Below are 21,206 nucleotides of genomic sequence, written 5' to 3'. Positions count from 1 at the left end.
TAACCAAGAGTACTGGAATCGACCAGTGGGTGCCGTAAAGTGCTAACATGGAAATTTTGCTAAATGCCCACCATGAATTAACTTCATTAAAATGCAGGCATGAACTGTAGTAGTGGCCTGCATGTTAACAACAGTGAGGGGGTGCTGGGTTGTCTAATTCTAGACCGATTTAAAGGGGTGCTAGGGTCAGAAAAGTTTGAGCCCTACTTGTATAGCCTATTGTTTTATGGTACCGTAGTTTTTGTTGAGCTCTTTAAGCATGTTTTTATGTATTCAAAGAAGCAATGTTTGTTTATTTATTAGTGTGGGGGTGCTGTGGATGTAGCTTTGGTAGCTTTATTTAAATTTAAGTAAGCAAACCGGTGCTACATAATGTCAGCAGTTGTTGCATCAGCTCCGGAACCGTTTTCAGATTCAGAGTCTGATGATGATATGAGCATGGGAGAAGATGGAGAAGATATTTGTCTGTTTGATTATGGTGATGACAATGATGATGGAATTGAATGTGGAAGTTCTTCAGAAGATGATAAATCGAGGTATTGGGTCTAAGTTATTGTTGTGATATTGCTACTGAGATCAATTTATTCACAAGATGTTCAATTGTTCATCCTCAATATTTACTTTCAGCTGATGCTTTTTGAGTTTGTAACAGGCTGGGCTACTGACACATACTTGGTTGCTGATGTTAATAGGTATAATCTTCTAATTATATCATAATTCATAACTGATGTCTTTTTATTCGAAAAATTAAATGCATTTTTCAAAGTGCTCATCCAAGTTAGTTGTGTGTTTTTCAATTGCTAATTTTCAGGCAAGGATGTCCATTAATGGAGATTATTATTTATATATGTAAAATGGAATCTTTACAAACAAAATCGTTTATTATGATTCTGTATACAGCTGAACTAGTCTGCTCTCAAGGCTGTTATGAGAAATGCTTTTTTACATTGTTTTTATGTAATTAGTTAATGTAGTTGTTGCCTCTACTTTAGTACTTTAAATGTAGCATTAAAATCAATACTTTTAAAGCTCAAGTGCTTTTGTCTACGTGTTTTGTAAGGATTTCATTTTCAAGCTCTTTGTAGTTACCACAATAGCTGTGGCATACAGCTCTGTGATTATCGTTTAAATCTAGCACTTGTCTTTAATTTTAGCATTGAATGTTAAAAACAAAAGGTAAAGTCGTTTATATAACTTAAACACTGGCCAGCTCATGCATCTAGTTAAGGCAGAGATGATGTGTTGCTTTTGAAGTTGACTTTGTTGATAATATTATATCCTATGGTAGGCTACTGTTGCAGAGATCAACTAGTTTTCTGTTACCACCAAGGTTTTAAACTTTAGTTGTTGTTGTTTTGTAGGATGCTTTTTTGTTACACGTCCAAGCAGTTTTTATTTAGCCTCCAAGACTTAGTAAAATAACTAATGTTCAAAGGTTTATGTTTCCATGACACAGTTTTTTGGAGAGGATTGTGCTGAGAGTTCAAAACACCTCTTCATGCTCCAATAGACATTAGACATTTAGCGGTCCGAAACTGTGGCATGTAAAGCATAGGATTAAATATTATACCCACCTATATCCATTTGTTTTATTTTTATGAACAAGAGTGTTACAAATCAGCGCTGTGGAGATTGTGGAGAAAAACGAATTTGATGACTGCGACAAGCACAGTGAAGACCCTCATCATTTAAAATTTCATCATATCTCAAATCAGGTACAAAGATGTTGTAAAAATGTAAAAATATGATCAATGAAATATTTATAGAGCTTCACTGCAAAGTTAATTATTTTGATCACTTTTTTTGTAAGAATGTTATATAGGATTGTAGAGTGTACACTGTACACGGTACAGTCGTATGTGAAAATAAAAAATGGCCATGTGGCAGTGCATTGAAATCTTTTAAAAGGGGTTCTTTGATGGGCGAAAGCTTTTATTGGTTGTTGAGGAACTACTGTAGAGGAAACTTTAGTTATTTTCTGATTTTACTTTTTTTTGTGTTAGTGTAGTGTCATGACAATTAATAATGTCATTTCTATATTAATGGGTACTGGACTGGTGCTACAGTATTATTTTTTACTTGTTACAGAAAATGTCACAAAAAAAAACTAAGTGAACATCATGAATTTCACGTTTTCGTTTATTTTAATTGCGCTGTGATTCAATTTATTTTTTTGTAAATATGTTTTCAAAATATATTTTCTTGTGTCATCTCTTTAAAACTTCTGTGGACTTACCACTGAATATCATGAGGTAGTATGGTCTAATGTAGAGTCATAATGCTGAAAAATTTAAGATTTTGATACCTTTGATTTAATGTTTAATTGCATTATTTTGACATCAAATATAAATTTATGGTACTGCGAGTAACATCTTTAACACACAGCTTGTTTTTATTTTACCTTTCGCAGACTCGCCTGGATCACGAAAGAGAATTAAACGAGGTATCTTAATTAATGCTGCTTTGGTTTTTAAATTTCATAGTTTTTTTTATTATTTTGTAATTCAAACTTTCCAATTGCTAAACGGAAAATCCATGATTGCCTTTGAGGATTACTTTATATTAAAGTAGGCCATATACTTAGTGTCACGAATATCGATTTTTTGTTGATTGTGTTTTGAAAAGATCAAAAAACCTTGATGCTGTTGAAGTTGTACGAATCTTAGGCTGTATTAACTCCAATGCAAAGTTGTTATGTTTTTGGTTATTTTGACATAAAATTAAGTAAATATTAACATCAAAACATTGTAGCTACCAATCAGTTTAAATTTCGAGTCTTTCTAGATTCGCAGAATAGCGGACAAATCCCTAAGACCGAGGAGAATGTGGAAGCTGTCTGCTTCTCGCATACGCGCCTCAAAGCATGACTGTTGGAGTGTCGTTAATGACCGACCTACAGAGCGTGCCAAGAGATACAGATACAGCCCTAGAAAAGGCACATGGACAGAGGACGAAATCCAGATTAAAGTCGAGAAAAAGGTTTAGAAATGAATACTCGTATTCAATAACGATAAATGTTCAATAAAGAAGATTTCCATAACTTTTACTTGAAGTTTATTTTGACCAACCGTCTGAGGTTTACATGACTTTCCTTTATATTTCAGCCCTTTAACAAAGGCGCCATGCGAGAATGCTTCCGTGCGTAAGTGGAAATTTGATTATAATAGTATGCTAAAGTATTTTAATGAAGTTTATTTTTGAGTAAGTCTGTTTGAGTCTAAATTCTGCGTCTAAATAGACTTACGGTACTACTACGTCACCTTAAATTCATCCACAAACTGAGAAAACAATGATAAGTGTATTGAATGCCCAAACTTGTAAAGCTTATGAATTCTGGTTAACATTAACTCAATTCTTATTTGATGAGGTACGTTCCATGCTATCACTTGTGCGTGCATAACATGCCTATTTTTATGGCAGTAAAAAACTTTCGAATTTTGGAAATTGCCACGACTGGACAGCAGCTACCAATTGTGTTGCAAAGCGATACATGGATTCCGTACCAAACAAAACATTGTATGAAGATGTCAGATTACAGATGGACGCCAAGCTCTGGGGCGAAGAATACAACAAGCACCACCCACCTAAAAAGGTAGCCACCAATACACAACAACGTGCATGTTTTATCTTTAGGACTGAAAGATTTTTCAAGCTATATATAGGTTAGCTACTCGTAGTGTACCCTGGACCCTGGTACGTTATGGCACAGCTTTTTTGAGTTTTTCTTAATGAGCAAGTTTGTAAAGTTTGGATATTACAACATGACAGGTCATAAAAGTTTGATCATAAGTGCACACTGAAAATGGTCAGTTTTTAATCCGACCAATTTTTTAAACTTCATTACAACTAGAAACGTTACAATATTTCGATTTCCTAAATTCTCCAGTCAGACATGGACTATGAAGAGCACATTTGACAACTCAGTCAAAACATAACTTTTCTAATGTGCCGAATTAGTCAAAAGCGGATCCTGGTTGGATCCTGTACAGTTCAGTTTACAGCCTGGGTTTTTTTTTTCGGTCATTTATCGGTCATTGACCGATTTTTTAGCAAAATATCCGAAAAAAAATATAGTCAATTCGGTCAAAATGTCCAAAAAAAAAACAACGTTTCTCAGCGGAACTTAATGTTGTAGCTGGTCAAGAAGTGCAAATTTTGGTTTGTATCAGCTACTTGAAAGGAAATATTTTCATCAGAAAAAAATGACCGAATTTTTTCAAGTCATTTCGGACAAATGACCGAAAAGTCTCAGCGAAAAAAAAACCAGGTTTACAGTGTTGCACAGCACACCTGATCAAAAACGCTCTAGATCCACACAAGGTACAATCGGTACAACTTGTATTGAAATAGAACGTTCGAAAAAGTTCTAGATATTTAAATTGCTTTGTGATGAAGTGGCCGTCTTTTCTGGCGCGTTGTTTACCATGTGCTGGTGTAGATCATGTTGCAAACTTTTGAATTTTGTTTGCCGATGATATAGATGATGTTTGCTCAGTGGTCACTGCTCACTTGTAGCTTGCCTCCACACTGTTGCTAACTGGAAGCCTTAAGTTTCTACGTTTTCAGAATCACATTGTTATTTATTGTTTTTATGCCAGGCCACAGTTGGGTAAAGCATTTAAAACACATACGTCGTACACTTGCTTCGCAACATTTTACATGCGTCCATTTCTGGTTTTACCAGAGAGATGTGGTTGAACAAGTTTGAAAATTGTTTTGTATTGTTATCGGTCACTTTATACGTTGATTTAACGTCTAGAAAAAGACAGCAGTGCCTTGTGGTTACAACGCAGTGCACCAATGCGGAAATCCTTTCAGAAAGAGCATAAAAATCACGGGCTAAGCCGCTAAACGCATGAAACTGCCATATGAAACTACCACTAGCCTAAACGCAATAACTCAAAGAGCAAAATCCGTCATTTTTACATTGATTCAACGTCTGCAGACGTTGTTTAAATGTAAAAATGACAGATTTTAATGTCAGGGAAAAAGTCGTCATGTAGTGGTGATATTTTTTTGTTTCTGTTTGTGCAACCTCTGAAGGATATTTGTTTAATGCTATGTCCGTTGCTGCTCTTGATTGATGCGTTAACTTTATCACGCAAGGTTGACATCATGCAAATGTGCGTCATCGAAATGCTGGACAGGCCGGGGAAGCCCCATTTTCATCTTGAAAATTTCATTGAAGGAGATTACGTCAAATACAATTCTAACTCTGGGTACGTTCTGGACGACGACGCAAGGTGCACTCCGCAGGTAATGTTTTCTGTCTTTGCGTAACGTCTCATTACGTTAAGCCAACGCTAATTTGAAAACATAATCATTGGCTGTACTATAATTTTACTTTTGATATCAGCTTGATTGCGAGAATCTTTATCCTCGGACTGATAAAGCCTCTGATAGATTATCCCTGGCAGGTTTGCATGCTTGCAGAGGCTTTGAACAACTGACCCACTCCCGGTCATCGAGATTGCCAGAGCGAAGTTTTAGCTTGTTATTGAAGTGTTGTCTGTAAACTATTCCATCACTGGCAGTCGGGGAATGGAGAGCAGTCCATGAAATGTGTTGGTCAAGCGCACACCCCGAGAGTCGAACCAGCGCTGCTTGATCTTGGGATTTTTTCGTTTACAAAGTCAGGCTCTTAACAAACTGAGCTATTGGGGCGGTAGAAATTTTCCTTATGCTTCTCAGCCAGCAAATCAATCTTTTTAATTTAACCTACCACAGCGTAGGTTAAATTGCTGTCTGAGATGTAGCAGGTATTGGGATTGCCAAGATAATTTAGCGGTTAAGGTACTTTGATTAAATCATATAAAAAATGTCGGGTTTAATCAATAAATAGATGTATTTCTTTTTAGGCTTTTAGCCATTTTACTTTCGAATCATCACAACACAGACTGATCGTTGTCGACATACAAGGTGTTGGTGATCTATGGACCGATCCGCAAATACACACATACAAGTACGTCCCTAGTTAATATCCTCCTAGGTCAAGGTCGTTCTCTAAGAAGAACTTTTTGTGATCCGAATTTCTATTTCTATTGTATTCCGGTTTCCATCATAGCAATTCTGTCGGCATCCATCGGATTTGTCTTCACTGATGGTCAGCCGCGGTTTTTTATGGTTTTATGTTTATTGGATTCGTTTATCATTTATTTAGCATGTAGCAAACTTTCATGTTACTGAATTCTTTACGGTGGTTCATGAGTGTACTCGAGCTTAGACAGGGGGGCGCGAAACTGAGCTCTTTATTTTGCCAATCTTTTAATCTACATCTTACCCGGGTAGGACAAAAAATTATGTTTTTTATGCTTTAACGCTTTTGGCAATATTGGTTTTACTATGATTGTAAGTTTTGTGTTAATGTTGTGCCCTGAAAGTTGTCACTTATTAGTCAGCTAGCAAAATTGGTCGTTTTTACAATGTCGTCGTCATCAATAATTAAAAAAAGAGCGAAGTTAAAAAAAAACAAGACCAAGCAGAATGTGAAAACCATTTCTTCTAGCTGGGTAAGATTAGTAATCGTGTGTTTTAATCAAACTTTGACCGTGCATATGATCAATTTATTCTGTCGTTACATTGCCTTGCTTTAATAATAACAGGCCGTCACTAATTGAACTCTTCAACAGGGGTACCGAATATGGGGACGGCAACTTGGGGACGAGAGGGATGGCGCTGTTCTTTGTCTCCCATACATGCAACAAAATCTGCCAAAGTTTGAACCTGTCGGCGTTCGACTTATCCCACCATGAGATGTCAACATCCAGACGGTCCTCCACGTTTTCCGTAAGCTCAATTTTGAAAATGTTTATTTTAGGAAGTTGTCGTATTGTGTGTGTTACGAGAAGTGAAGTTATCACCTATCCATGTGTTTAAGACAGTTGTCGGACCACTCGGAATACTACAACTCAGCAAGTACATTTCAGCTACTGCCAAGTCGGTAAATGGGATTTACGTGCTCACGTCGGACTTGCTTGGTTACTGCTTGCCAAATTAAATTTACTGACTTGTAACATGTCAAGTTTCGGCTTGCTCAGTTGTCACTTGCTGAGTTTCATCATTTACCAACTTCAGCCTCTTGTTCAAATGTTGCTGGCTCAGTTGTCACTTGCTCAGTTTACAACTGCTGAGTTTTAGGAGATTCGTTTATGACATAGTAATATCCTTGGACACCCATTGCATAACCTTTTATAAAACATACTTTAAAACATGGCGACCTCTTGGTGGGTATTGTGTTGCATACATTTATGTCGTAGATGTATGAGCGGATATTCTCTACGAAGATGTCTTTCTAATATCAGAAAAAGAAGATATAACATGATGTTAGTGAACTTTTTTAAGCCCTTCAAAACTATCAATCTCTTTACTTAAGTCTTAGTTTCTTTAAAATACCGATATAATCAACGCAAGATGCACTCCTCTTGTAATTTTTCTGTCATTGCGTAACGTCTCATTACGTTGAATCAACGCAATTTTGCAAACATAATCACAGGTTGTAAATTTCATATCAAATACTTCAGAGACGCGGTACTCTTCCTACCGGGTACGAAGAACCTCTTTCACCAATGATCAAAGACTCCTCGGATTTATTTAAAATCTTGGAAGAGTCCTCAGGTTATCTCCCTCCAAGATATAGCGAAGGTGAGGGGCAATGGTTGTTTTGTATTTTTACAGACAAATGGAATGAAACTAAGCAATACTGATATCAGGACTGTCTGTCAACAAACAAACAGCAGTAGACGAACTGTAAGTTTACATCCATCAAGATTCGACTTAATGCACTGTACTAAACTCATTGTTTTGTTTAACTATTAAGTATTCAATGAAAAAAGAGCTGTGGTGGTCGTATTAATTCCTTTGCCATATCTATTTTGCATTTCATATTTCGTGTTCAGATTAAGGATTAACATCATGTGTAGTCGAAAACGTTTGGAATATGTCGCACAAGACAATGATAGTGATGTACGTAGCTTGACGTCAAATTTGCGAACATTAACGTAAATTTATATAACTTTCAGCTCAACGACCATTAGTCAAACTGTACTCTTAAAAAGTTCGGTTTCACTCATTATTTTGCGTTATTTCAATGTCATAAGATGTTAAATTGTTGCTGAAACCGTTCCTCAGGAAACGACGATCTTTACATTTTGCAAGAAGAAGAGGAAGAGAGTCGAGCGAGCTCCGTCTTTGAGAGCAACAACAGCGCATCCCGGAAGAGACTCTCCAGCAAGCTCACCTCCGAGGACGACTATGACGGCGCATCCAGCGGTTATGGATCTGTCAGACGGGCCAGAACGATCAGCGAGCTGTCTGACCATGCTGTAAGTTGAGTTAAACATTTCGCCGTTTTTGCGTTATTTTGATGTCTGGTTATACAAAACCTACCAGAATTCTAAAAAAAAAATAGTCGAGATTTTCTGCTTTTTTGATACAAGGTTTCAACGTCTTTTTTTGCTTATTTATTCTAATATTTGGGTAATCGTGCTAAACCGATTTGGTCGAATTGACCAGTTTTAACTGTAGTTGGAAATATCACTTCGAATCCACCAAGTCATGCAATCCGTTGAAATTGTTCGTTGCTTGTGGTTTTAGTAAACAATTTTTGAGCAGGGAGAAGACTTGTTTTTGACTTGTGTTTGAAAGCATTCCTATGTTGCTTGTAATGTTCATCTGCAACAGGACGTGCATCTTTGTGTTTCAACTTAACCCAATAGTTACCAGTTAGTGCATACCAAACTAATTGCTTGTTTTTGTGATGTGACGAATGTGTTTTTGGTTCTGCTACATGAGAGGTGATGTCGATCGTGAAGGAATGTAGCAAAGGTTAAATTGCTTTCGGAATGGTCAACCGATGGGTTCAAAGTGGTTTCCTCGTTTTGACTGTTTCTTGTTTGGTTCGTGCTTCATCTGGTGGCCATATACATTTTAATTTTTAAATTGAAATCAATCCATATAATTACACCATTTCGTCATCTGGGACAGCGTCGTTCTTAGAAACTGAGTGTAAATCTGTTGCTGAATTCTGTACACCCTTTGACGCAATGCTTATCCCAGTCAGAAAAACATTACCTTATCAACTATTTTCATTCTAATTTACACAGTAAGTTGTTATGAATTACTTCACGCCTTTGCATGGCATTACAGCATTCTCTTACGAAAAAGATGCTTATCACAGGTTTTTCCATCTATATCTTCGTTTCCATCAGACACTGGGGTAAGCTTGTTTGGTTGTCATCGAAAGCCATTGAATGACCGAGAAAACATTTCTTTTATATAGCATGCCCAATGCCCATTCCTGCGTGCCTTAACTTGATCGACCGGTTGCCATATCTTCAGCACCCTTTTTGTTTTTCTTGTTTTCTGACATCCAAAATGACGTTATTTGTCATGTTGCAGCTTTGATGGAGAATTTGCTTCATTGCACCAAGTGACTGTGTTTCTTGCAGCTGTTTTTTTTTTTGCTACTACTTGAACCGGCTTGACAAAGGTTCACACCGTTGTTTTATTTTTTATTTGTCGTATCCAGGCTTACACCGGTGGTTGAAGATTTAGATTAAGTGGGCGGGAAGGCAAGGAAGCCAATCTTCGTGTCTACCTTCAAGCATACCTTATATTGTTTTATTGTTTTATTTTACTCCGTTTTATTGATTTTAAATCATTAATTACTGGCGATACCCTCTCGTCACCATGGAATATTTTCTGTACCACGCCTTTGTGCATGATTTGAAAGTCCACTTTAACACATGGCAACCAGCCGCAATTATCGAGCATGGTAGACCAACATGTCTGTTTTATGATGACGTTTGCTGTTGCCTAAAACAAAAAATCGACGTGAAATTAGGTATTTTTTAAGTTCAGAATAAAAGTTTTTCTGTCGCAGAATAAAATTGTATGCTAATCTTTACAGGAATACCGCGAGGTGATAGAAGCACTAAATGGAGGTTGCAACCATCTCCTCTCTTCCGGTACTCCTCAATCAACTCCTCCTGAAGTCCTTTCCAACTTGATGAGCAACTTCCAATTGATTCGAAGAGCTTCATGTGTCTCTTGTGAAGTGTCACGCATGATGTGTCAAGTCTCCAAGAAGATCACTGTTGGAAAATCGATCCTTGGAAAGGTGGAGGAATTTTGACAATAAATCCATTTAGTAAAACCCGTCGTTTTTACATTCATTCAACGTTTGCAGACTCAATTTTGTAACAAAACGGCGTGAAGACGAAATTAAACTGTTTAATGTTTATGCTCAAGTGCCTCTTTACTCATCTCTACAAAATTTCGTGCAATCTGATTAACATTGCTAATGAATAGATTGAGAAAATGAAGTTAGTACAGTATCTGTTGTTCATGTGTTTCTGGTTAGGCTTATGATGGTACTATTCTATACGATACTCTTTCGTACCATTTTTCTTTTGTTTCGCCTTTGATTGTTAATTTTTTACATCAATTCTTTAACGCAGCTAGACTAAAACGTTTTTTCATTCCTTTGCACTTTCATCGTTTGATTTTTGTGCTGTTTGCTTTCAGCTTAACTGAAGATGATCTAGCTTCTAGCTGATCGAAATCGATTTTTAACTATTTATGATTGAACTGACTCGTGTGAGAATAAATTCCTTTGCATTGAATAGATTGAGTTTCGCTTTTAGCAGCATAATTGTTGCTTACTTCACAATGTAGATATTAACGATCTGTTTTAGCCTGATGCTGCGAGTTCGGTTAAAACAGTTTGTTAGTATCTACATTGCAAAGTTGCTAATAAAATAGGTATTCTTTTATTTTTTTCTCAGTCATACTGCGATGTCTTTCTGAAGTACTTTCCTGTGTAGATCCATTACGCGATAGCGGTGTACTATGATCTCGGGAGGCTCCCATATGATGAGGATTCCGTTCTCTTTCATCTGGAGATTGCGAGCGAATGTGGCTCTCTGGAAGCGATATTGCTGATGGCCCACATCTACTTGGGGATGCCCCATGACGTTCTCCCAGATCTGACGTTAGAAGTAAGATTGTAACTTTGGAACCTAGGCGCTCACCATTGAAAGAATGGGTTTCTGGCGATGATATGGGCTACTTTATTGAGTCACCATACAGCTGCGCTTAAAATGTCTGTATTGCAAAATGCTGAGACCAATTTGTATGCAATGCTATCCCAGCTAGCAAAAATGGGAGGTCTGCCGACATTCAATCAGTGTAAAAAGAGACAATTTTGCTAGCTGAGATATAAAAGCACATTTTCTTATTAGTTTACTTCATATTTGTTTTCTTCTCTCGATATAGCTGGGCGGTTGATTTAACATTCTGTGATGTCGAATTACATGTACAATCTGTATTGATCACGCAATGTTTTCAGCAAAACGAAGAAAATACCACGAAAGGGTTTGAACTTCTAGAACTTGCTGCCGACGCCGGTGACAAAAACTCGATGTTTGTCATAGCAAAAGCTTACCACAATGGAGTGGGCCTACCAACCAACAAGTAAGCTTTACCAGTCGATGGCTCATGGTATTGGCCAAAATTACTTGAGGCTGTGTTTTCTGAGACTATTTCAACCCAGAGAGCAAATCGTCGTTTTAACGTTGAATCAACGTAAAAAACGACTGATTTGTTGATTCAGCGTTTAGCACTCATTTAAAATTTATCTTGCAAACTAGTTTTGACTGGACGCTATGGAATTTTGCAAGATTCTTGACTAAGAAAGCCTAATTTTCAGATACCGTCTGCCTGAAAATTATGAGCTTATGACGTTTGTCATTCAATTTAACTGTCACTCATCGCTTAATTTTTTGTGCTGGCCTCTGTTTGCAGGAAAAACTGACCTATGAACGGTTTAGTTTTTCAGTTTATGATTTGCTTAACTTAAAGTATGAATATAAGTATTTTCAATTTTCAGTGTTTCATTGTTTACAAATTATTAATCATTCTTTAAACAAACTGTTCAGTTGCATTGAAAACCTTCACAGTCTTTTCTTGCAGAAAAATTGACTTTAGAAAGTCGTTGGATTGGTTCAATAAGTTGCTTAACGACGACAATAACGATGCAGAGGGTGGGTATGATTCTGTGCTTTCCCGTCTTGCTCCTGCTTACGAGGTCCTGGCGCAACAAGCGGAAATCTACATGGAGGGTGGAGAGAGCGTGGAAAAAGACATCAATAAAGCAGGTGAGAATAAAGAGTTTTTTCTCGTATCCAGGCTAACTCCCGGTGGTAGAAGATGCAGATTAATTAGACGTAAAGAAGTCAATTTTTGAGTCCACTTTTAGGCGTGCCATGCTTGTGTCTTGCCAAGACACAAGCACAGCCTCATCCTCTTAAGCGGTGTCGCTTAAGCTTTCACTACTCGGTTATGTAGCCGACAAGTGCAGTCTATTTTCTAGCTTTAGTTTGTTAAAGCAAGGATGAAAAACGTAAATATTGTGTTGTGTCAACTCTCGGTTTTGGCATTATGCTATTTAACTAAAAAAATTACTTTATTTTTTAAAGTATTACTGTTTAAAAATGTGTGTACCGCCGAAAGTCTGTACCATTTCTCCAGAAACGCAGTCTTCGTGCCGTGTGTACGTAGGCCACTTACCACTTTGTAAGAATCGTTCTTGACTAAGCGCGATTTTAAGCATATTGAAAACATAAAGTAAAATGCGCCAGCATCATTTGTTTGACATTGCGAAGACATGCAAGGCAGTGGTAGCATGGATCACAACTCTAGGCTAGTTATTTGTCGAAAGCTATCCCGATTTCTCACAGACAGCAAAGCAACCTTTTTACATTGATTCTATGTCAGCAGACGTTGAATCAATGTAAAAAAATGGTCGATTTGTTGTTTAGGTCCCTCGTAATCCCATTGTTGTTCGCAGGAGAATTGTACAATGAAGCCGCAGAAGCAGCTACGGTTGCCATGAAAGGACGCTTAGCAAGCAAATATTTTGCTTTAGCCGAGGAGGCCTGGGCACTTGTGGAAGAATGATCCCTCTTCTCTTGTTAAGTTATTTTCACTTTTCCGCGTGACTTTAGACGCCGACATGCATGCAGACTTCCATTGGTGATGTGCTGCAATCTAGGGTCGATTTAAAGCTGTTCAATGCGTGCTTCAGATTGCAGATTTGTTCATAGGTTAGTGTTGTGTTAGATGAATGTAGCCTAAATGGAGAAAAACAAATTCTTGTAAACTTTGAACTCGGGCAATATTTTCTTGGGCTTATCTTTTATTTTGTGCCAGCAAACGCACCATCCTTCATTGGCTAATCTTTGAGTTTACTCCGTGGGTGTGGTTGATTTCAGTAGTTTCAAGTTTTGTAAAATGGTTCTTTCTATCAATAAAGGCTGCTAATTTTATCACTGTTGTACAATAATGGGCTTTGTAGTATTATGTCGGCAACTGTTCTTTTCTATATCCTGGATCCTTTTGTGTCAATAACAAAAGTTTTTATTTTGCAAGTTCGTCTACTCAACTGTGTTTTCGTGTGAGCAATGCACAGGGCAAAAGATAAAAACCAGCAAAACTCGTAAGCGTGTGTTGTACAGTAGTTATTCTAAGTGACATTAATCAACAAGTGAAAGAGCTCTAGTTGCATGAGAAAATTGGACGTGTCTGACTGACGAAGTGTAAACATTTTAATTCCATTCATTTTCTTCACAATGCGATGCTCCGGTTGGCCCACAGTTGTAGCCTATATTAGATTTTGAGAAACATTGTTGTAATGCCGAAAGGCCTATTGTATGGGGATTTTGTGGTTTCGTACCTCTACGTTCGTGTCGACATATCCTGCGTCTCAAAGCGACGAGAATGCTTCAAATTTGTAAAAAGTAATCTTTGGGCCTGATTTCTTCACTTGTTTGGTTGCATAAACCCATTGCTTTTGCTTTAATAAAGCGCATGAAGACGGCGAGTTGTATAGCTGCTATATCACGAAAACTTAAAAAAATGTCAGCGATTATGCATTTGCATGCTTAAATAATATTGGATGCTGGCGTATTGTCGCATCCTTATTTTACTGCACTCTTGTTTTGCGTAGTGAAATACCCTTGCTGGAAACAACTTTTTCCTGCTGAAAGTTGTTTCTGAATTTTTTCCAATGATTGAACTTTTTGTTCATTCCGAGCCAGCAAATTGTTTTTTTTTTCTACATTGATTCAACGTCTGCACATCTTGAATCAATATGAAAAAGAGCTGATTTGCTGACTGTTTCAATGAATCTTTCATCTATTCGTCGTTTATTTGATGCATTTTCAGGGGGTTTCTTCAATTCGTAAATATCTTTTGTCTCGATGGTGAGCAGGACTGTTAAAAGTTTTATTATTCAGTGCCTTGTCTGACGTACGTATTTCTTCGTCAAATGTCGCTTGTATCAATGACGAAAAGAATACAATTATTGTTCTTGAAACCAGCGCTCACAACAGCAGATACCACAGATGATGACGTCGTCAAAATCGATCTTTAATTTTGTGTTCACATAATGTTAAGGCAGTCATCAGGCTGAAAGAGACTTAATTTTTTGCGCTGGTGTCTGTTTACTTTACGCTATGCGTACGGTAGAAGTTTGAAAACAGGTTTTTACTGCTTTCATCGGCATAGCCCCGTTTGGTTGACTGTGGATTAGGGAGGGCCGTCAATGCACTTTTTTTGTCAAATCACTTAGCAACTCGGCTCAGATAGGAGGCTTAGGTCACAAACAAATAATCTGTAAATATTTTTTAGATCGGGGCGTGGGAAGACGCCGCACAAAAAAGTCAATATTACCCAAAAAAGTAAAAAAAACATTTTTTTTCCAAAAAAAAATTAAATAATTACAAAATAGAAAAAACGAAAAACGACGAAAACAATCACAGAACGTAATCTTTTTTTGACTCAAAACGTGAACGATGTGAGCGAGCAGCAGTTCGCGTCAGCAAGTTCATGTCTGTTGTCATGGCCGATGGCTTCATTGCTTACTTCGGTGACGAGTTTGATTTCGCGCTCAACTGCTTGTGTGCCGGACGGAAAACTGTCAATCATCGATGTAGGAACATCGGTCTCGACGAAAAGCTTTGTGAGCTGTTCCATGCTGAAATCGTGTAGAATTAGTGGCTCAATGAGTTTCCGCTCGTTCCACCGGAGCAACGAGTTTGTTGTCAAATCTGTGTACTCAAAGTTTAGTTTAGGAATTTCGTAGCGACGTATTCCACCTGTGTACTCGTTCCTTGCTTTCTGGATCCGATTTAGGCTACGCATTGGTTTAGAATCGTCATGCAGAAGGGCCAACGCTACATTCTCCGAATGCGCAGCGAAGGCGTTTGATTGTAGGCCACTGTCGACGACTTTTTTAATTGGCCTGTCTGATAGCGAGTCAGCTTAACCAACCGAAGGAAGGACCGAGCAGCGAAGTGACCTTCTTGTTTTGCTTGGTAGTAAACCACATCGGAGCGTAAACTTTAACGATGTACGTCGTCATTTCTATCAGCGCCTCTGTTGGTTCTGGCTCCGAGATATAAAGTCGGCATATCCTTGAAGCGAGATTAAGCCATCGTGCATGACCATGTTTTCCTGGATCACGGAATCAAATGCTTTCTGGAGGCAGACTTCCTTCGATGACCAACACATCGAGCAGATACTTTTGATTGCCACTAATTCCATCACATCGACTTCCGTCAGATTGGATTTTATTTTCTCGAACTCGACGACTGCAAATTCTCCCATTTTGCACTTATCATTAACGACGACACGATTGATAAATCCTATGAAGGTTTGCGGTCCTGATGATTTCCCTTCCAGCTCGCCGAAGAGATGCCGAAGCAGGAGTTCATTGAGGTGAAACTGGCAAATCGATCATTGCACCGTACTTCCAATATGTTGCTCAATGGTGGTGATGGCTCCTGTGTGCATACCTGCATTGAGGGCAGTTCCGTCGCATCCAACGACCCGAATGCCTTTCACGTTAGTCCCTTGACGCAGCCAAGAGCAGCCAACATCGTTTTGGCAATGGTCTTCCCAGTTGAACACCCTTGAATGGAAACGTGGTCGATATATTCAGATCCTGGGTATTTCAGCATCTCGTTGCCTAGTGGGCTTCGATTTATTTTTGACGATAGCTAGTTATGCCATTCAGTTGAAGGGTTTTATCCTTTCTGTCCTCAAAGTAAAGGCTTTCAACTATTGTGTCGAGCGAACTGGAAGCGAAGTGACTCGTCTCAAAACGGAGCAGTTTTCATGCACGAACGAGCTTGTTTTTGTCGACTATCATCGTCGGATTGAAATCATCTTTTGTGTCCAGTAATGTTGCGGTTGCGAGGGCAGCTGCTGCTCGACTTAGAATTTCATACCTTTCCACCTCACGCGCAACTGTACGAAGATCGAAAGTACATCACTCTTGCTCTTCTTCGAGTTCTTCTCTGCCGATCGAGCACTCTAAAAGGGAAGCGCCTTCTGGGAGTTTCTTCTGTATTGTAGTCATCCGAGTCGTGAGTGCATTCTTCGCGTTCTTTCACACGTTTTCTCGCAAAAGCAGTTGCTCCTTCCCTCGTCCCTCTTCTTTTCATATTTTGCGCCTCCCAATCGACGTTTCTAATGAAACCAATGCGTGCTCCATGTTGGTCGATAACGAAATCAACTTCGGGTGATTACAGCAATTTGTCGTCAACGACGTCGAAAAGCGTGTGGAGGCAAAGACTGGCATTCAATGAAGTTTTCCATTCAGCCTTCTTTCTCGCCGTGGGGATTTTTTTCTTCATCTTAACCATGGCCCATTCCTTCAAGATCTTCTTGATCACTCCCTCATACGTAACAATCGCCTCTGTGGCGAAATCGTAGATACTTTTTTAGTCAACACTGCTTCGCCAATTCGTGCAGCTCCATTTCCTTCTCCGGTGTCCTTATTCTTCATGATTTTATTTTATTTCACTAGGGCGCTTTTGCGGAGAACGTCACCACTGGTTGGGGGTAATATCCATGAAATGGGGTGATTTACTGATTATTTGGACCGTGTTCTACACAAGCCCGGATTTAAGGGGGGCAGAGGGTGCATTTGCCCTGGGACAACCTTTTGAAGGGCCTCTCGACGTGGAAAATGTGATTTTGTGTTATTATCATTATTTTCTCTCAGCCTTTGAAGTTTCTGCAAAATGCCTTCTTTTTCAAGGTTAATTTTAGTCACAGGGTGGCGACTGAGCTTGGCGTAAAGGCATTAGCAACCGTGTGGGTGACTTTCAAGTTATTTTGTAAAGTTTTTCGCGCCCTAGGCGCAAAAAATTTTTTGCACGGACCTCCGGTCTAAGGGTGTCCCGAGCCCCTATCAGCTAAACTCGCCCCTGGTTGTGCGCCGTCTTCCTGGCGTTCAATTAAAAAATTGTTTTCGATTTCGCCATTTACTCGACGAACCTCCTAAGAAACTCGAGTTGCTAAGCAATCTGTTTCCGACGGCCCTCCCTACTGTGGATATCTTTGTTTTCAGATTGAAAAGGCCTTAATCTTGGCAGTTTCACGTGGGCACTTGTAGAAGCTTTGAACTATTTACGCAGGACAGGTTACCGAGATCAACAAGCAAGAAGTTTCCACTTGTTCAAATGTTGTTGCATGTAACTTTTCCAGTGAGTGCCGCTGAATGGAGAGCTGGCTTTGAGGTGCGTTTTTCAAGCGCATTCCCAGGAGGTAGACCAATCGTGGGTATATTTTGCCGCTTTCCGCACGTAAAGTCAGTCGCTGAACCAACTGAGCTTACTCAAAATACAAGTAGAGCTGATGCGTAGACGATCATCATCGTGTTTTTTTTATTTCCGACCACCAAAGCAAAAAAAACATCACATAGCAGGACAGTAAAGCGCGCTCGAGAAAGAAATTATTCACTAAATAGACTAACAGTCAGACTAAATACAAGGATTTTGTCAAGGTCGCAATACCTTGAAAAGTGGAAGAAACAAAATTGAAGATATATGAAACAAAATCATAAATTGGAGTCTATTATGTCTGAAAAACAAAACTTGATAAACATGTTGTGACGTTGGTCGGCCGTGGTTCGTTATCAGGCACAGTGGTAGATTTGTGATGCTGCTCAATACGTCACGATTGGCATACAAACTTGACGTGGAAAATGTCCAAGAAAATTACCTTGAATGCGTGTAGATTGCTGCCAAAGCAGAGCAGAAACGTTAATTAAGTCTAACTTTAGCACAAGGTACTCGAAGCTTATGTTTCCTTTCTAACCATAACGACAGAAAATAAGCAAAATTGCTCTCGTCCATGTAACTTACTTTGATTTCAGGAAAGGGTTGTCAACCGCGAATAAAAACGAGATCACAAAATAGGCTTTACTATGGGCAGTCCTTAGAATGCATTGCTCAAGCGCACACTCCGAGAGGCGAACCAGCGCAGCTTGATCTTGAAGCTTCCTCGTTCACGAAACCACGCACTCACCAACTAAAGCAGGGTTATGCCTACTCAACTAATGTTAACAAAGGTCCGGTTTGACAAATTGAATATTTTTAGCGGTCCAGTAAATAAGTTATTTCACACGCAACCACAAAAGTTAAATTATCTGTACCAAACCACTTTTTTAGGTAAAATGTAACTCGATTTGGATTTTGAGAAAGTGTTTGGGAGCCCGGGGGTCGAAGGTCGAAGCCCCCCAGCAACTAGGATAATCACAATAAAAATTGCTTCCTCCCAGTAGAAATCTGTTTAAAGAAGCCCTGAAACGTGGCAATGAGGTTATTCTTCCAAAAGCTCAAGGTCCACCATCAACACCCAGAAGGTCCGAATTCGGACCGCGGTCCGCCAGTTGAGCAGCTCTGAAGTATCAATCAATCAATGGTTAATTTGTCAGGAACATAGTAGGCTACATGTTTGAAATATGCAAGTAATATACACAATTCAAAGGTTACACAAGTTCCCATTCCGACAGGGAGACAACAAGACGACCATACGGTCTACTAGTCAATTGCCACCAAATTTCAGACTCCATATCCGGTAGGCACTTTAACAAGCAGATTTCAAATAATCCACGAACGTATCCAATCCAACCACGAACCAATGAGATGCTACGTTATCTGTACGTTATCTACGTTATCTGTTATTGTGACCATTCCAGCATTCAGCCAGAGAATTAATTATTACTTTGAACTTTGTTTGGTAATTACAGAAGAAAATAGAGTTATAGCAGAGGTGGGAATCAAACCCACGTCAATGTAATGACTACTACCGCCCTAACCCAATGCGCCAAGTCAACCGATGGCATAGCGATGATTTAATTTAACTAGAATTTGCGTTTTTCCTTTATTCTTCATTTGTTAAATTAGACGACATACATCAACATGATACAAGACATAAGGCTAAAACCAGATTTTTTCTTCCCAGGTTTGAAACAAATTTTGGCAAAAAAACACTCCATTTCTTGTGTGTGCAAGTGTGGAGTGAAATTTCACACGATATAAAAGATTTACCGTTCCATTGCTTTAAAAAAAATCTCAAAAACCAACTGTTACATGAATATACATGCGTACCTTAAGTGCTCAATACAAAGGATAACTTACCTTTACAGTAGGCCTATATCATCATATCGTACTTATTAATATTTGTTCTCTACAGTTATTAGTATCAAATTGCCCTGTTTTTGTATGCTTCACATAAAAATTGTTGCAATTCGGTGGTGGTATCCACGTTTTTCCTCGTTATTTCAAGAAAACTTTCGCAAGTGCTGTAGCCTATTATAGCACACAATCACTAATTATTGGTTGTTGGTCAATTCTTGGTCGTTGGTTTGAATCTTCATCCTCGGCTTACTCAGTCTGAGAATGCAGATTCAAACCAACAGTAGTTGTTTTTCAATCTCAGTGGCGAACCCTTTTTATTTAATGAAGTAGTGTGCCTGCCTCTGCACACTAGTGTGTATGAATGTGTAGTTAGATTTACTGTGATGGGGTGATGGCTGACTAGATGACTGCTTATGGTCTTTCGCTACCATCCTGATTGCGCCATAATCTAACCAACAGTTGTACAATGCATTGTTTTGACAATTACATTTTACTCTGATTATATGTTAATATATGGCGCTGTTAAAACAAAATAAATTGACTTGACTTGACTCTTCCCAAACGCAATCTTGATGACGTCATGAACAGCGTAGCTTCTGATTGGTTCGTGCTGGATTGGATATCTGCATGTTAAATTGCCTACCTCCATATCCACTTTGAATCCGGCCAAGACTCCGGCTCCAAAATACTTCAAAACTCCGGCTCCTGTTCACCTCTGGTGTCGATGAAACAGACCGCAGATCACATCATCAATGACTGTACCATCTTCAAGCCACCTAATGAAGTGGGAGGTCTGCGCATCTTGGATGATGAGACCAAAAACTGGCTTAGTGGCATTCAAGCGTAGTATGGGAACATTGTGAATAGTGGGTGGTAACTGGTAAAAGATAGACTCTCGGCTCTTGAGGTCCACACGACGAAGAAGAAGACTATTAACTGGCAACTCTGTATTTTGCCAACAAACCAGCCAAGCGTAAAAATATTGTCTACTTCAGTGGTGCCATAGAAAACGTTTGTCACAAATTAGAATAGAATTTCAACTACATGTGTTTCTCGGCAGTCGAGTGTAGCAAGAATTGACAGCAATGGACAACTGCTTTGCCCATGAGGCTTTGTTTTGTTTGTTTTTCATATCTTTATCCTGCATTGCGGGAAAGCGGACTTGAGCGCTATGCATCGGTGTACGCCTTCCGACGTGCACCTGACCCACGCTGCAGCCAACGGCAATGTTTGTTTCCGGTTATCTACTCTATTTATGACTTAAATTTGGTACTACCCATTACTCGCAATCGATCACTGGGTAGAGGCAATTATCGTAAAGTTCCTTGCCCAGAGAAACAACAGCAAGTGCGGGTGGCTGGAGTCGAACATGCAGGCTCTCGACTGCGAGCCCAACGCGCTAACCACTCGGCCACTGCATTACCATCGCACCACTAATTCATGCCACATAAGTTCTCAACCGCTGCTTTTGTCAGTCAATTGAATCCTTGTCTTTGTGGAAAGAAATCAACTAAACCAACTGTCGCCAAGGATATGCACTGTTGAGAGTGTTAAGGGGCGTAATGCTGGCGCAAGGAAGATTGCTCCTTCTCAACAATTTCAAGAAAGTTGGAGAAAAAATTGAATATTGTACGGAAAAATGGAATAGGCTTCGAGAGCTACAATTTGAAGTAGACAAAGCTTTGAGAATCGTGAAGCTCTGTTCTTCTCTTTTGG

General features: G+C 39.0%; 1 protein-coding gene across 2 annotated transcripts; it reads left to right on the top strand.

Moving 5' to 3' along the window:
- The first annotated feature begins 304 nt into the window (after positions 1 to 304).
- On the top strand, positions 305 to 14,374 carry LOC145788265 (eukaryotic elongation factor 2 kinase-like). 2 transcript variants are annotated; one of them, XM_082600047.1, is made up of 17 exons: positions 305 to 536; positions 1,607 to 1,715; positions 2,411 to 2,443; positions 2,785 to 2,979; positions 3,105 to 3,142; positions 3,421 to 3,592; positions 5,107 to 5,256; positions 5,859 to 5,962; positions 6,630 to 6,786; positions 7,521 to 7,641; positions 8,128 to 8,321; positions 9,176 to 9,214; positions 9,908 to 10,117; positions 10,824 to 10,997; positions 11,348 to 11,472; positions 11,971 to 12,155; positions 12,848 to 14,374. In XM_082600047.1, exons 1-17 carry the CDS (start codon positions 373 to 375, stop codon positions 12,955 to 12,957), a joined length of 2,280 nt encoding a protein of 759 aa, XP_082456173.1. In that variant the 5' UTR covers positions 305 to 372; the 3' UTR covers positions 12,958 to 14,374. The 2 variants fall into 2 exon arrangements, with proteins under 2 accessions (XP_082456173.1, XP_082456174.1); XM_082600048.1 differs by lacking the exon at positions 9,176 to 9,214.
- Positions 14,375 to 21,206: the final 6,832 nt, after the last annotated feature.

This window comes from Aplidium turbinatum, chromosome 2 (assembly GCF_918807975.1).
Source record: "Aplidium turbinatum chromosome 2, kaAplTurb1.1, whole genome shotgun sequence".
Taxonomy (NCBI): Eukaryota; Metazoa; Chordata; class Ascidiacea; order Aplousobranchia; family Polyclinidae; genus Aplidium; species Aplidium turbinatum.
The sequence above is the reverse complement of the archived record's forward strand: the minus strand, read 5'-3'. Positions and strand labels throughout refer to the sequence as shown.

Coding starts and splice junctions, on each gene's coding strand:
- LOC145788265 (XM_082600047.1), top strand. CDS start 373: ATGTCAGCAGTTGTTGCATCAGCTCCGGAACCGTTTTCAGATTCAGAG. Junction 3,593..5,106: donor AGCACCACCCACCTAAAAAG/GTAGCCACCAAT, acceptor TTATCACGCAAG/GTTGACATCATGCAAATGTG. Junction 10,118..10,823: donor GAAAATCGATCCTTGGAAAG/GTGGAGGAATTT, acceptor TTTCCTGTGTAG/ATCCATTACGCGATAGCGGT.